The 15924-nt window shown below is 34.1% G+C and overlaps 1 protein-coding gene and 1 long non-coding RNA gene across 2 annotated transcripts; both read left to right on the top strand.

Moving 5' to 3' along the window:
- Nucleotides 1–6424: 6424 nt before the first annotated feature.
- Nucleotides 6425–9696, top strand: LOC134252649 (uncharacterized). Its single transcript, XR_009989002.1, has 3 exons — nucleotides 6425–6609; nucleotides 7806–8719; nucleotides 9281–9696. It is a non-coding gene; the product is annotated as an uncharacterized LOC134252649 (long non-coding RNA).
- A 1251-nt stretch (nucleotides 9697–10947) lies between these two features.
- LOC134252651 (uncharacterized) lies at nucleotides 10948–12938 on the top strand. The gene is made up of 5 exons (XM_062735136.1): nucleotides 10948–11153; nucleotides 12016–12174; nucleotides 12318–12473; nucleotides 12600–12623; nucleotides 12782–12938. Exons 1-5 carry the CDS (start codon nucleotides 11075–11077, stop codon nucleotides 12916–12918), a joined length of 555 nt encoding a protein of 184 aa, XP_062591120.1. The 5' UTR covers nucleotides 10948–11074; the 3' UTR covers nucleotides 12919–12938.
- The last annotated feature ends 2986 nt before the right edge of the window (nucleotides 12939–15924 follow it).

The following is a 15924-nucleotide window of genomic DNA, read 5'->3' as shown; positions in this document are numbered from 1 at the left end:
AGTAACACATCTTCAGACACAAACGAATTAGTATGTTAATTGAGAATATTTTGGATAATCTGAGGTTAATACACATAGGTTAATGTACAGAATGAATGCTAAAGAAGGGACTGGATTGCATATTACCTAAAGCGCTGGAAATGTATGTCTATGATAAATAAAATGAGAAGTGTCAATGTAAAAATAATTAACCACAAACTTTGAAAAGAAGAAATACGAAAATATTTCTTCAATGTATACATTTCATTATCATGATACTTCTCCCTTACCTTGCCCCAACTATATACAGTTTCTCAGAACATGTTACCCCCTTTACCCCTCCCCCCTTCGCAGTTTCGTGAACACATAGCATGGCGGGTTGTTGTACCAGAATCAGTCTGAGGCAACCAGCATTATACATTCATAGACAGGGTTCGAGGGCAACATGCGTTTTGTCGGATCCAAGAACCAAACTGTTTGCACGAGACGATTAGGCCGAAGGCAAATATTTTTGTTCAAGGGGTCGACAAAACAGATCTAGAGAACACATTCGATAAATGTTTTGTTATACATTTTACTGTTTATTTTGATATTATCATGATGAAATTTTTGTTAACCCTCACTGCATAGAAAAACTGTCAATTCCGCAAAGTTCTGACAGCTGACCCCACCCACACTTTGACGTAAACGGTGCATTATTTCATCGAAAGGTCCAACATCTCGCTCCATGGTCAAACAGCTATTTATTTGACTTACGAAAACAGTAGAAAGGTTATTCTTTTCAGTGTAAATTTATTTTTAAAAATATAACAAACAAAAATTACAGACAACTCACCTGAAAAATTTTGACGAGCAAAAAAAAAAAAAAAAAGAAATGGGTTGGTGCAAGGAGGTTACAACAGTTTGACAACCAAATTGTATTCACACATTAGCATTATTTAATTTAAGTATTCTGAAACAATAATAATAATAAAAATGTTTGATATTATTGAGAAATTTTCCAAATTATTAATCCGGTTGTTCTTTTTTTTTATGGAGAGGCTTTCATTGTTGGAGGTGAGGGTTCGTGAATCGGTGAATTGAATTTTTATGATATACATGTACGAACATTACATACTGAGGGGGAGGGTCCTGTCCCCAAACACATGATATATAATCCAATTGTTCATGTTATCTAAATTGCTGATTGTTAAAGCCACAGAAAAAATCTCTTTTCGTAACTTCAGATTATAAAGTAAATAACCAAACATAGATTTATAGATATCTACGAGTAAATAAAAAAGGTATTGGCTGTATTAAAGAGATGAAAACAACACCAAGTATATGCATTTGACTTTATTTGCGACTCCCCCTGCGATGTGCTTTCCCATAAACGACTCCCCCCTACGTAACCGTTACTGTCTGAAGAGAAAATGTCTTAATTGTTAATTTTTTATTAAGTCTAGTCAAGTTTAAGTTGTTGCATTTAAAAGATAAATGCTTTCTCTCGCTGTTTTAAATATGAGAATCCCTACGCAAGCCGTAGATTGTGCAAATCATGCATGTTTTTACTACCCTATCAACGTAAATATGAAAACTGTCAAATAGTTTTGAAGTGTTTGAGAAAACTAGACGTATATGATAGCCGGACAAATGACCACGATAAAGCTTAACTATTGCCATCTTCCGTGGGATATTTGTTTTTTGTAAATACATCTTATATATACCGAAAAAAGACTTGACCCACATCTCCTCTGACTCCGAAGCGGTGAAAATCTACTCCCCCATACGTTGAAAACGACTCCCCCATACTTTTTAGCGACTCCCCCGCGTTACCCGTTGTATACGGTGAAATTCAATACCAAAGAAACACCAATGGCTTTGTCGGGATTCGTTGTCTTCTGGCTATTTCTTTGTGGTCCGTGTGCTTTGGTCTGATAAAGGCTTTTACGGGATTTCTTCATTTTACAGGAAAAACTTCATTCTCACGTTCGTTTTGGTTGAAAATCTCGATCGTTTTCGTCGTCTCGACTTTTCTGGCATTAATTGTTCTGTGTATGTCGTTGACGCTATGGCTTTTGTTGTTTTGATATGCTTGTTTTACTTTCTACCTTTCGCGGGAATGTGGATTCTCGATGGGCTGAGAATCCTTCATCTTAGAAATCGTGAAAACCGAACAACAATCGAAATGGATTCATTAAACAGAAATAATCGTAATGACCATAAAACGAGGCTGTCGAATCCAGAAGTAAAGATAAATGGACCAACGTTTATTTTCAAAGTGCTTCATGTAATATTGTACGACCTTTGCCATACAATTGCCCTTGCGATTGTGTCCTTGATAATCGCACGAATTGGCAGCCAGTGGGTGTACTACAAACCCCTGTCTATATACAACTCTTAATTATCCCCTTCCTAGAACCGGTATTCCATGGATAAATTATCCCAGTTCTTTGTCATGAAGACCAGTATTTCTAACTGAAGTACTGAAGTACATGTACTTTAAACGAACCAAGCAGAACAACCTCAACGTACAAAACTTCTTTTTAATATACAGGGTATACTATATCGATCCTTCCAATCATGGTTCTCCTAGTTGATTTTGTTTACTAGTACCAAATCTTGAAGCGTTTGAAAGAATAGTAACGATAAAATATTTTTATGTACATGTAGTTCGATACAATGTTCCACATCCCATTTTCTTTAGCTTTTAGGTCGCGTAACATTGAGTTAGTCCTAAACCGGTTGTAAATCAGAAATGTTGATGTTTTCTATACTTACAAAGACTTTAAAGAATATTCTGTTTTAAAAATCAATTGGAATCAACCATTTGGCAAAAAAATTCAAGCCTGTGTGTCAATTGTTCATGAGACTGTTCTGTTCTGTTCAGAATTGAGCCACTCACACATGCTATCATCCGTTTGGAGTGGACTCAGGATCAACATGTGCAATCAACAGTATACATAACCTTACAGAATTAATTAACAACATTTCTATTGTTTATATAATCTATTATTTTATTTATCTATCTTTTATTAGATATTATTATTATTATCTATTTGTTTATATACTAAATATATATAATATAAAAAAGGAAGGGTTAATAATACCACGAAAATTTGACCCCTTGAAAATATGCGATTTTACACTACGACCGAGGACACTTTGACTGGTGTATAGATTTTTTTTAACACTTACTGAAGACATTTTGTAAATTCCGTGGTCCTTGTAATGACCTTGATGACAAAAATATAACCTATTATACTGAATAGTATTTTGACTGACATATTACAGAGAAGTTGTTAGCCCTTTGATTTTATATTGAATTTGACTACAGATAACTATTTTATTTCGGATACCTGATCAATGCATGTCTAGTACTTACCCCATTTAATAATGTTGGTTATGTGCAGATATCCGATGGGCGTGGTCATAATGACACGAGGGAGCGTAATTAGTAATATTTTTTTCTATCCTTCCTGCTGTTTTAGTATTATGCAGATTAAATTTAACGAGGCCGAGTCTAATTATTTCTGCCCTAGGGGATTTTTGATAATTTTTTGATAATTAATTTTTACTGTCATATTTATTGTTTTAAGATTTGAAAATTTTACTATCGGACCCTATAGGAATTATTGAAAAAGCGCCAAATTATAACAATTTTTCCATATTTTTTGTATTTCTGCCCTAGAGATTTCTTTTTCATTTAAGTAGATGAGAGTTATTGTAAAAAGTCACCAAATTGTGAAAGTTCAAAAAAGTTCATCATTTAGGTTGATTTAAGTTTATTTTTTCAAAGCTAAATACCTCTAAAATTGCCATATTACAGTATGAATAAATATCATACTCCTACAAGTAAGAGCCTCGGTTAACGTCCCTACGCTCCTAATACGCGGCGCCAAGTCAAAAGTATCTCGCCGTGAACCTCTAGCATGCTGGAGTAGAATAAATATCAGTGCAGATAAATTATCGGTGCATATGATTTTTTTTCGGTAAATATAGCGATGTGTAGATTTCTAGTATGTTTCTTTTGATGTTCTGTCATCAGTTTTTTGTATATTATTCATGGACGTCTTACAAGCGAGTCACACGTCATTCTTCAGCGTCATGCATTGCATACAAAATCCGAAAATGGTGACGTCGTTAGAGCCATTTCAGCGGTTTTCCTAATTATATTTTTGTAAAATCACATTTTCAGACCAGTAGGGGTTAAAGATAATGTTAATTTTGTATTAAAATCAAAATATTTGGCAAGGGTTACTGTCGCACAAATGGCTGCATAAAATTAAAAAGCTGCGCAAAGTCATGTGCACTCGAATCAGACTCGGCCTCGTTACAATAAGTTTTCGGCCTCGTTACAATAAGTTTTCATAATACTGGGATGCATTTTAAAAGAATCCCTTTTTTGACCTAGCTAGCTTGAGTGTAGAGTTTCAGTAACATTTTTATTACTGGTTGTGTGAAACTGGTTGTATGTCGCTCTCCTGGAGAGATAGGCCTATGGAAAATCCCGGGAAAAGAAACGCTCCAGACATGCAAAACAGAACAAAATGGGACGTTACATTTTCCATTATTTCGAACCAAAAATATAAAAATTTTTGTGAAAGCAAATATTTGAATATAAATGATCTTGCTGTCCTTAAATCTTAAATCGTCCGGATATCTGAAGGTCCACTGTAAATAAAAATGTGTCAGAATATTTACCATGTTCTGTGATTTGAAATCAATTTTGAATTGGTGCAAGAGATGGCGAATGTAGACTGACATAATAAGAATATCCTATGATGATTTGCCATAGGATATTTTAATCATGCCAGGTTACATTACATTCAATGTACAGTCTGACTTACAGTACAGTCTTAGAACAGTTTGAGTTACAGTACAGTCTGAGTTACTGTATAATCTGAATTACATTACATACTGAGTAACATTACAGTCTGAATTACATTACAGTCTGAGTTACATAACAGTATGTGTACAGTCTGAGTTACATTACAGTGTGAGTATCATTACAGTCTGAGTTACATAACAGTTTGAGTTACATTACAGTCCAAGTTTCATTACAGTCTGAGTCACATAATAGTCTGCTTTCAGTCGGAGTTACATTACAGTGTGAGTTACGGTACAGTCTGAGTTAAGCTACAGTCTGAGTAACATTACAGTCTGAGTACAATCTGAGTTACATTACATTGTGAGTTACATTATAGTGTGGGTAACATTACAGTGTGAGTTACAATACAGTCTGAGTACAGTCTGAGCTACATTACAATCTGAGTCACATTGCAGTCTGAGTTACATTACAGTCTGAGTACAGTCTGAGTTACATTACAGTCTGAGTGACAATACAGTCTGAGTTACATTACGGAAGTACATTACATTCTGAGTTACATTACAGCCTGAGTTACATTACAGTCTGTGTTACATTACAGTCTGAGTTACATTAATGAGTTACATTACAGTCTAAGTACAATCTGAGTTACATTACTGTCTGAGGTACATTACAAGGTATATTACAGTCTGAGTTACATGACAGTGTGATTACATTACAGTCTGAGTTACATAAAAGTCTGAGTTACGTTACAGTCTGATTTACATTACAATGTGAGTAACATTACAGTGTGAGTAACATTACAGTCTGAGTTACATTACAGTCTGATTACATTACAGCCTGAGAAACATTACAGTGTGAGTTACATTATAGTCTTCGTACTGTCTGAGTTACATTACAGTCTGCGTACAGTCTGTGTTACATTACAGTGTGAGTTACATTACAGTCTGATTTTCATTACAGTGTGAGTAACATAACAGTATGAGTATAGTCTGAGTTAATTTACAGAGTAAGTTACATTACTGTCTGACATACATTACAGCCTGAGATACATTACAGAGTGAGTTAAATTACAGCATGAGTTACATTACAGTCTGAGTACAGTATGAGTTACAATATACACAACCTTTTACAACAGGGACTGCCGATGCAACTGTGACAACAGACGGCACGCTTGTTTTTCGCTATGACCGAATGATATTATTTTGACTATTTATAACATTCATTTACTTTCGTTTAATCCCATTTTGATCTTACCTTTTTTTGTTTAATATAGAACTATGAATTCTTATAAAAACAAAATAAGAACAGAACAAAGTTAAATTGCAATACTTGTTCAAGAAAAATTGGCCAAACTGAGCGTATAGAATTAAAACTGCTACTCCACGGTCACATTTCTTGTTGCATATAATTTAGGCTCTCTGGAGTTTGATTAAGTAGTTGTCGTATAGCAACTGCGATACATACGACCAATATGAACAGCCCCCCAAAAATGTTACCGAAAATTGAAGCTTATTAAGATACAGCAAATATATGTTTTATCAAACTTTGTATCCATTGTTTCCCATTGTCATATTTCGTTTTAAATCTGTTGTCATTGTTTGCTTCGTCTTCTAATGAAATAACCACATAAGGCAGCTATGGCGTTTCAAACCTGTACATGTATGCCGATATGATGTATATGATCATTTTGCAATTCGAGCTTAAATTCAAGCTGGTTTTCCCTTGTTTGATAATTTACATATTAAAATGCGTAATTCAATTAAGGAGGTTATATAAACAGTTTTATATATGTGTTTCCCATTCTCTATACACCTGTAAAGGTAAGTTTAAAGTAGGATTGCTAAAATCAGTGAACAGGTGAAATTCAGTTGATAATTTGGTATGACAGAGACGTTCCTTATTAATAGATAAATTTTTCTAAGAGTTTGTCCTTGAAGTATTGCGACTTAAACATGTTTACTCACAAAAAATTGAGGTACCTTACCAGGCATTTCTGCAAGATACCAGGGGTAGTTTTTCTTATATAATTCTTTGGGAAAGAAAAATGATTTTCCAATTTCAAATGTTTAAGTGTTTGGATTCTTTAAAAACGTTTAGAAACTGGTTTAGAAATCAGAATGTTATTAAAATTTTGAATATTTTTCATATATACAAAAGATATACAAAACATATTTTTAGGAACGTCTCGTCTGACCTTAAGTAATGAATATTTTTTTTTCAAAAACGTCGATTGAAACTTGTCTAACTGAAAAAATATAGGAAGGACACAATAAGGTTTGGTAAAAAAAAAAAGCATTTACGTATTGATAAACTTTTAAATATATTTTTAAATATCTATTTATAATAATTGAAAGCAATTTCCAGGCAAAAATCAAAATAGGTAGGAGTGTTTATAGTTCAAATTTTATTGAAAACATTTTTTTTTTTTTGCATATTCTAGCGCAGTCTATTGAATATGCGCCGTTACGCAGACGCACTTTAATTATGTAATCTATTGTGATATTACAACCCTTAGTTCTTCGGAGAAGCTATCGTCTCAAAAAACGAAACTGAGAAATAAGAACGCTAATACTGTTGAAATTTGTACGTTCTTTTAAAGCATATGCATGTACGTACTATTGAATGAATTCCACCGCAGCCATTTTTTTTTCACAGTGAACTAAATTTTATTGTTATGTCGTCCAAGGTTGCATACATTCAAAATCTGCGATGTATTGAGTAATCAAGATTTTATACTTTGCCGTGATATTACTTCTATATCAACCCGCGTATCTGAAGATATTGTTACATGTACACAAAGTTCGCTAATTTCAGCATTGCAGAAATATGTTTTATTCTTATAATAGTACCATAATCTTGTTTAGGAAAGTAATAAGTCTATTATTTTTCCACCACTTGTTGACATACCAAGCATTGAAAGCAAGTAAAGCAAAAACCTGCAGTCATTCCGATTTTTTAAAATCATTCCCAACACATGACCACATGAAAATGACTAATTTTTATTTCTTGAATGCAGATTCGGCATGTATTCTAGCAGGTTCGTACATCGGGTTTTCGATGAACTGAATACAGAAGACAAAGCAAGATATATTGCAAGAGAAATAATGGACTACTTTAAACCACCATCACTGGAACAACACCGTGAAGGAGCTCTTGCTGTTATTATTATATCAATTCTAGCTAACATCTTTTTGTTCGTTGCTATTTTAGCCACGAAAAATATTAAAAAATCTTCTAATGTATTGGAATTAGCCAGAGGATTATCCGAAGTGCTACTGTTAGTATCAATTACCTTACAAAGTACGAGGAACACAGTCAATACCAAAGAAATACCAATGGCTGTGTCGGGATTCGTTCTCTTCTGGCTATTTTCTTTGTGGTCCGTGTGCTTTGGTCTGATAAAAACTTTTACGGGATTTCTGCATTTTACGGGAAAACCTTTATTCTCGCGTTCTTTTTGGTTGAAAATCTCAATCGTTTTCGTCATTTCGACCTTTCTGGCATTAATTGTTTTGTGCGTCGTGTATGTCGTTGAGGCTATGGCTTTTGTTGTTTTGGTATGCATAGTTTACTATCTACCTTTAGTGGGAATGTGGATTCTCGATGGGCTGAGGATCCTTCATCTTAGAAATCGTGAAAACAAAAACCAAACAATCGAAATGGATACGATACCCAGAGATGATCCAAATGGCCGAGTATTGAGGCTGTCGAATCCAGAAGTACAATTAAATAGACCAATGTCAAATTTTGATGTGTTTATTGTAATATTGTACAGCCTTTGTCATACAGTTTCCCTTGCTGTAGTGTCCGTGATAATTGCACGAATTGCCAGTCAGTGGATGTACAACAGACCCCCGTCGTTGCCGTTGCGTAAAGGACCCCATTGGAAATAATCCATTGGCTTTCATGGGTTATCCCTTGCTAAACAAGGTAATATGAATTATATTCATGTCTTCCGAAAACTGATTGATTCCGAAATTTTATCTTAATTCTATTGTTTAGTGCCAAACTTTCATATATTTCATAAAATTATATTGTCAAAAATACATTGTTACAATGTATATGTAGTATACCAAATAAATATTTATCTATATCTACGTTGGACCACTGAAAAATAAACCTTTCTGTTTAAATTATCTAACTCTTTGTGAAAGCTTTAATTTGATTGGTGATTGTCAATGAAAGAAGCAAGCCTTAAAATATCAAATGAAATTTGCCAGCGGTACAACGGTGACGAATTGACTCAAGACCCCTGACATTGCAAGGATGATTCCTGCGATTCTTAGTTCCTTTCACTAAGAACGATATTTCTATACGTGCTTTAAACGTGGATAAATAAGCATATTTTGTCGGCCCATCTGATCACGATACTCTTTTTTGGTATCTGAGAATCAACTCCTAAAGCTTATGAAAGAATATAAGCGTTAGGCTTATAATAATTTTTATGAATTTTGATAAAATGTTCCACATCTCACTTTATTTGGTTTTTAGGTGGTGTAACGTGGACTTAGTCTAAAAGTTGTTGTAAATCAGAAATGTGGATGCTTTCAACTCACTCTGACTTTAAGAATTCTGTTTTACAATACAATTACACATGGACTCAACAATTTTGCAGAAGAATTCAAGCCTGTAGTCTAGGTCCTTTACTGATGAGTGTTCTGTTCTTTTCTTTTTTTTTTTTTTTACTTAAATCATATCTATAATAAGATCGATGCCAAATACAAAGGAACTGAAACATCAGAGTTAAGCACACACACGTTATCATTCTCACATCCGGGGCCGAACGGTAAAAGAGTGGACCCAGGATCCACCCCTGATGTTGACAGAATGACATTTAATTACCTGTAAACCATAAGAGTTTGCCTGTTAGTCTAGAATCATAACCTTTCCAAATGAAATAACCATGCTGTGAAATAGGTGGTGGCTTTTGTACGTAGACACGATTGGTTTAGGATGAGTAATAATGCATAACGAAATGTGAAGTTTTGTTCTGAATATAGAAATAACATGAACAGATTGATATGCATGTACTTTAAAAACTGTTGAGCGCGTGCTTTTAATGATTAATGTGTTTGTATAATTTTTTTTAATTTTGCATATTCAATAAACATTTAAAACATTACCAAGTCTTTTCTTGATAAATCTTAAATAAAGAGATGCATGAAGAATTGAAGATAACAAACAGTGATCGAAAAAACTAAAAACAAAACAACTCTGTGAACAGGACATCAAACACGGACCCTGAACATTAAGAGGCGGGATCAGGTGCGTCGGAGGAGTAAGCTTCCCATGTAGACCGGACTCAAACCCTCATAAGGCCAATGCATTTATCAGGTATACGAAATATTCCATAGTCAAAGAAGATGAGGAAATATGATAACAGACATCTAACTGAAAAGGTTTACACTATTATGCATCTCTAAAAAGATACTTATAACCCCATCCCTTTTTATGTTTTTATGTTGTTGTTTTTTTTTTGGGGGGGGGGGGGTTAAATTCCCTTTCGGAATTGTTCACTTATATTGAGACAGCACCACTTGCCGACGGAGGGCTGCAGACCTATACCAATCACTCGGAAGCCAATGGACAGTTAGGGATCTTTTCGTGCCAGCACCTTCTGCCATACGGGACCTCGGTTTATATGGTCTCATCCGAAGGATCTGCCTCTATGTCCCACAGTTGGATTCGAACCTGTGACGTAAGGATCAACTCCTCACTCTGCAACTCTAGAGCAAACGCTCTAACCGCTGCCTCTTTTTCACATGTCTCCTTCGTAGACCGCATATTTTTGCATATGTATTTTTAAAAATCCTTGAAGTACACATACGAGTTGGATTATATAATTTCAGCCATGAATTTCAGTGAATATCGGTACACACCCTATCGGTACACTCCCTTCGAACCCACAAGGTTATAACAACTGTTTAAATGAGGTGTTCCATTTTGTTTTCTCCCAACCACACTCTTTTGAGAAGGGTTGGACAATCAAAGTCCTCTCACCTTCTTATACAGTTTTCAGCTAAAAAATCAGAAAATTATCTAAATAGGCTACTAATTTTCCGAGCTTTGAATGATGTATGAAGCTGAGTGCAATGTCCGACTCTCCGGAACTTCTTTTCTATTGGACCATATGTCACGTGATTTATATTGTAAAGTGATGTACGAAGTTTACTTAATGAAAAAAAGAAATCAATCCGAGTGTTATAAATCTCTCTAAAGAAGACAGACCACGGTAGAAGGTAGAGAAGCAGAAGTGGCCAGTCCCCCGATTTCAAGTTCATTGAGATGAAATTGATGTTGCTTTGGACTATTGTTACATTACTGGGAACTGTTTACACAGCTAAGGAAGCGTGTATTAAGAATGGTAAGAAACAGGATTCCAGTTGTTGCCTTTAACGTGATATGTGACAAAGAATTACGACTTTAAAAATATTTTATACATTTTTGAGAGGTATCTACTAGAATATCGTAAAGTTGTTTCTTCAAAGATTAAGGGATTCTGTGACATAATGGTAATTTGTTATAAATACTAAAGTTTTATTCCGCTTTCTAACCTCGTAAGGAAGTATTTTGATACAAAACTTATATAGGAATTATATACATACATCATTTAAAAAACAATTGAAACGTTATAAGTTTTGATTTTATATAAATTTTTGACTTTTTTTAGCGAGTGAGCCTCACGGGTTCAATGGCACAGCTTTTGTAATAAAAAAAAATATATATACATATATATTAAATACGTTTTGTGTATATATAAAATGGCCTTATTTGTAATTTTTTTAAATATACATGTGTATTTCATATAACCTCTGAATTTGAGAGTTTTTATGCTTTATTATGTCAGCCTTTGATTTGCCGACTCTCACATCTTTTTAGTTTATTTAACAATTCTAGATATTCCAATAACTTAAATTCTACTTTGTAACCCTAACTAGTGGTAAGCTTGTTAATCTCACAGAAAAAAAGATACTCTGGATTTTTATTGCTAGGTCTTAAGCCCCACAAATTCCAATTTAGAATAATTTTTGCCGAGAAAATTTTCCTCAGTAGAAATTAGTTTATTATAATTTCATGATTTGAAATACCGAGAACTTTATCCTATAAATATCTAATTTACAAATTAAATGATTTTTGTACATCTGACACTATATGCATTCTGTACGCCTTGTTCACTCGTGTCCTTTATAATCCTTGTTGAGCAGTCGGCATAATTCTCATTTCAGAATGTCGGGATGCTTTAGATCGATGCTTGGCCGTCAATCAGACAAATCGAGTCTGTCGAGACGTCGACGGTAACTGTCGAGCCGACGGAGATCACTGGGATTACCTCAACTGCTTGAGATTGGAGTGTCGAAGTCACAAAATATCAGTCTTAAATGATAGTAAGTATCAATACAAATCTTGTCCATTTATTTTAAAAAAGAAAAATTAAAAATCATGAAATTTGGATACTTGGACATTTGAATAAATCTATGTCTTAATTATTGTGTGTACAGTGTATCAGAATTTTTCTTTCTCGTCCCAGAATGTCTGAGTACCGTTAAAGAATGTCTGACAATTACCATTGAAAATCAAATGTGTCGGGACCAACACGGCAGGTGCAGGGAGACCGGAAGTCGCTGGACACACGATTGCTTTGGGATGACGTGTCAACAAAACAAAGTGTCAATCATAAATGTCAGTGAGTATCACTTAATGGCGGGAAATTTTATCAGAAATCAGGAGAGAACATTATATAAGCTTTTGAAAAACAGTATTTACCGGGTATTACTGCTGAAACAAAATTTTTAAATGATTTATTTTTCAGAATGCTGTGTCCGAGATTCAGTTGGTAATATTTTTCTTTCCTTCCTGGTTTTAGTATAATGCAGCTTAAATTTAAAATTAAGTGTTCATAATACTGCAGTCCATTAAAAACTTGAGTATGTTTTTTTTTGACCTTGTACTAGCAAGCTTGAGTGTAGAGTTTCAGTGACATTTTAATTACAGATTGTGTGAAGCCGATTGTATGTCGTTCTCCTGGAGAGATCTGGAAAATCCCGGGAAATGAAACGCTCCAGACATGCAAAATAGTAAAGAACAAAATGGGACGGTACACCTTCCAGTACTTCGTACCAAAAAGATGAAAACTTTCGTGAGAGCAATGCAAAGATTTAAATCTTAATGAACCTGTTGTTCTTAAATCTTATGAATGAAAAAAAAAGTGTAAAAATGTTTACCATATTAATTGTTCTATGACGTAAAATAAATTTTGGATTGATGACAGGGAGAGCGAATGAAGACTGACATAAGTAATAAAATATCCTATGATGATTTGCCTTAGGATATTTTAATCATGCGAGGTTACATTACAGTCTAAGTACAGTGTGAGTTACATTACAGTCTAAGTTACATTACAGTGTGAGTTACCATAACAGTGTGAGTTACATTACAGTCTAAGTTACATTACAATGTGAGTTACATTACAGTGTGAGTTACATTATAGTGTGAGATACATTACAGTGTGAGTTACATTACAGTGTAATTTACATTACAGTCTGAGTTACATTACAATGTGAGTTACATTACAGTGTGAGTTAAATTACAGTGTGAGATACATTACAGTGTAATTTACATTACAGTCTGAGTTACATTACAGTGTGAAATACATTAAAGTCTGAGTTACATTATACAGTGTGAGTATAGTCTGAGTTACATTACAGTCTGAGTTACCACTACAGTCTGAGTTACATAATTACAGTCTGTGCATTAAGTCTGAATTATATTACAGTGCAGTCTGAGTTACATTACAGTCTGAGTACAGTCTGAGTTACATTAAGTTTGAGTTACATTACAGTCTGAGTTACATTACAGTGTGAGTTGCATAACGATCTGAGTTACATTACAGTGTGATTTACATAACAGTCTGAGTTACATTACAGTGTGAGTTACATTACAGTGTGAGTTACATTACAGTGTGAGTTAACATAACAGTCTGAGTTACATTAAAGTCTGAGTTACATTACAGTCTGAGCTACATTACAGTCTGAGTTACATTAGTGTGAGTTAACATAACAGTTTGAGTTACATTACAGTCTGAGTTACATTACAGTCTGAATTACATTAAAATCTGAAATACATTAAAGTCTGAGTTACATTACAGTGTGAGTTAACATAACAGTCTGATTTACATTACAGTCTGAATTACATTACAGTCTGAACTACATTACAGTCTGAGTTACATTACAGTCTGAACTACATTACAGTCTGAATTACATTACAGTCTGAGTTACATTACAGTCTGAAATACATTAAAGTCTGAGTTACATTACAGTGTGAGTTACACTACAGTCTGATTTTACAGTCTGAGTTACATTACAGTTTTACATTACAGTCTGAAATACATTACAGTCTGAGCTACATTACAGTCTGAAATACATTACAGTCTGAGTTACATTACACTGAAATACATTACAGTCTGAAATACATTAAAGTCTGAGTTACATTAGAGTGTGAGTTACATTAAAGTCTGAGCTACATTACAGTCTGAGTTACATTACAGTCTGAGTTACATTACAGTCTGAGCTACATTACAGTCTGAAATACATTACAGTCTGAGCTACATTACAGTCTGAAATACATTACAGTCTGAAATACATTACAGTCTGAAATACATTAAAGTCTGAGTTACATTAGAGTGTGAGTTACATTACAGTCTGAGCTACATTACAGTTTGAGTTCCATTACAGTGTGAGTTAACATAACAGTCTGAGTTACATTACAGTCTGAATTACATTAAAATCTGAAATACATTAAAGTCTGAGTTACATTACAGTCTGAGCTACATTACAGTCTGAGTTACATTACAGTGTGAGTTAACATAACAGTCTGAGTTACATTACAGTCTGAGTTACATTACAGTCTGAGCTACATTACAGTCTGAGCTACATAACAGTCTGAGTTACATTACAGTCTGAGTTACATTACAGTCTGAACTATATTACAGTCTGAGTTACATTACAGTCTGAGCTATATTACAGTCTGAGTTACATTACAGTCTGAAATACATTACAGTCTGAAATACATTACAGTCTGAAATACATTAAAGTCTGAGTTACATTACATTGTGAGTTACATTACAGTCTGAGCTACATTACAGTCTGAGTTACATTACAGTCTGAGCTACATTACAGTCTGAAATACATTACAGTCTGAGCTACATTACAGTCTGAAATACATTACAGTCTGAAATACATTAAAGTCTGAGTTACATTACAGTGTGATTTACATTACAGTCTGAGCTACATTACAGTTTTAGTTACATTACAATGTGAGAGTTTGAGTTACATTACAGTCTGAATTACATTACAAAAGCATATATCAGTCTGAGTTACATTACAATGTTTGAGTTACATTACATTGAGCTTACATTACAGTCTGAATTACATTACAGTCTGAACAAGACATTCATTACAGTCAAATGTGAAAGAGATTACAGTCTGAATTACATTAAAGTCTGAGTTACATTACAGTTTGAAATACATTACAGTCTGAAATACATTAAAGTCTGAGTTACATTACAGTGTGAAATACATTAAAGTCTGAGTTACATTATGCAGTGTGATTACAGTCTGAGTTACAATACATTGTGAGTTCAACTTTAAGATAAGATCTCCTCGAGATCTTATGATGAAAGATCATCAGCGATAGATTTCATTGCCATTTTTTTGGAATCAGTGTATGACGTCTTCTGGAGATATTTTTTTCCCCACAAAATACATATTTTTTCTAAATTTGAGTTTTATTCTGGCTGTTATTTTCGTTTCAAGATTTTCAGAATACTTAAACAAAGCTTTGGCCACAGACCCACCTGACCCTTAGAACATCAGATGTGGGATAAGGTGCCTAGAAGGATTAAGCATCCCCCGCTAACCGGTCACTCCCAACTTGAGCACATAGCATTGTTCAGGATAAAGAGTACTCCATTGTTGATTCCAATGTAAAATACAATGACAAAATCTGACCCACCAAAAGACCTAGGGTACAAATAAGGTCATTTTAACGACCGTAGAATTTGCGAAAAGCGTAGCAACGACTTATTACATGTAGTCTGGAAACGACTTATTAGTCTGGAGCTCATCTGGCATATCGAA

This window comes from Saccostrea cucullata, unplaced genomic scaffold (assembly GCF_032062105.1).
Source record: "Saccostrea cucullata isolate Sc308-1 unplaced genomic scaffold, CSIRO_AGI_Scuc_v1 ctg1619, whole genome shotgun sequence".
Taxonomy (NCBI): domain Eukaryota; kingdom Metazoa; phylum Mollusca; class Bivalvia; order Ostreida; family Ostreidae; genus Saccostrea; species Saccostrea cuccullata.
The sequence above is the reverse complement of the archived record's forward strand: the minus strand, read 5'-3'. Positions and strand labels throughout refer to the sequence as shown.

Bases quoted from the DNA above. Each gene is read 5' to 3' on its own strand.
- LOC134252651 (XM_062735136.1), top strand. From the start codon at position 11,075: ATGAAATTGATGTTGCTTTGGACTATTGTTACATTACTGGGAACTGTT. The intron at 11,154-12,015 runs GTAAGAAACAGG...TTCTCATTTCAG, and splicing joins GGAAGCGTGTATTAAGAATG to AATGTCGGGATGCTTTAGAT. The intron at 12,474-12,599 runs GTGAGTATCACT...TTTATTTTTCAG, and splicing joins AGTGTCAATCATAAATGTCA to AATGCTGTGTCCGAGATTCA.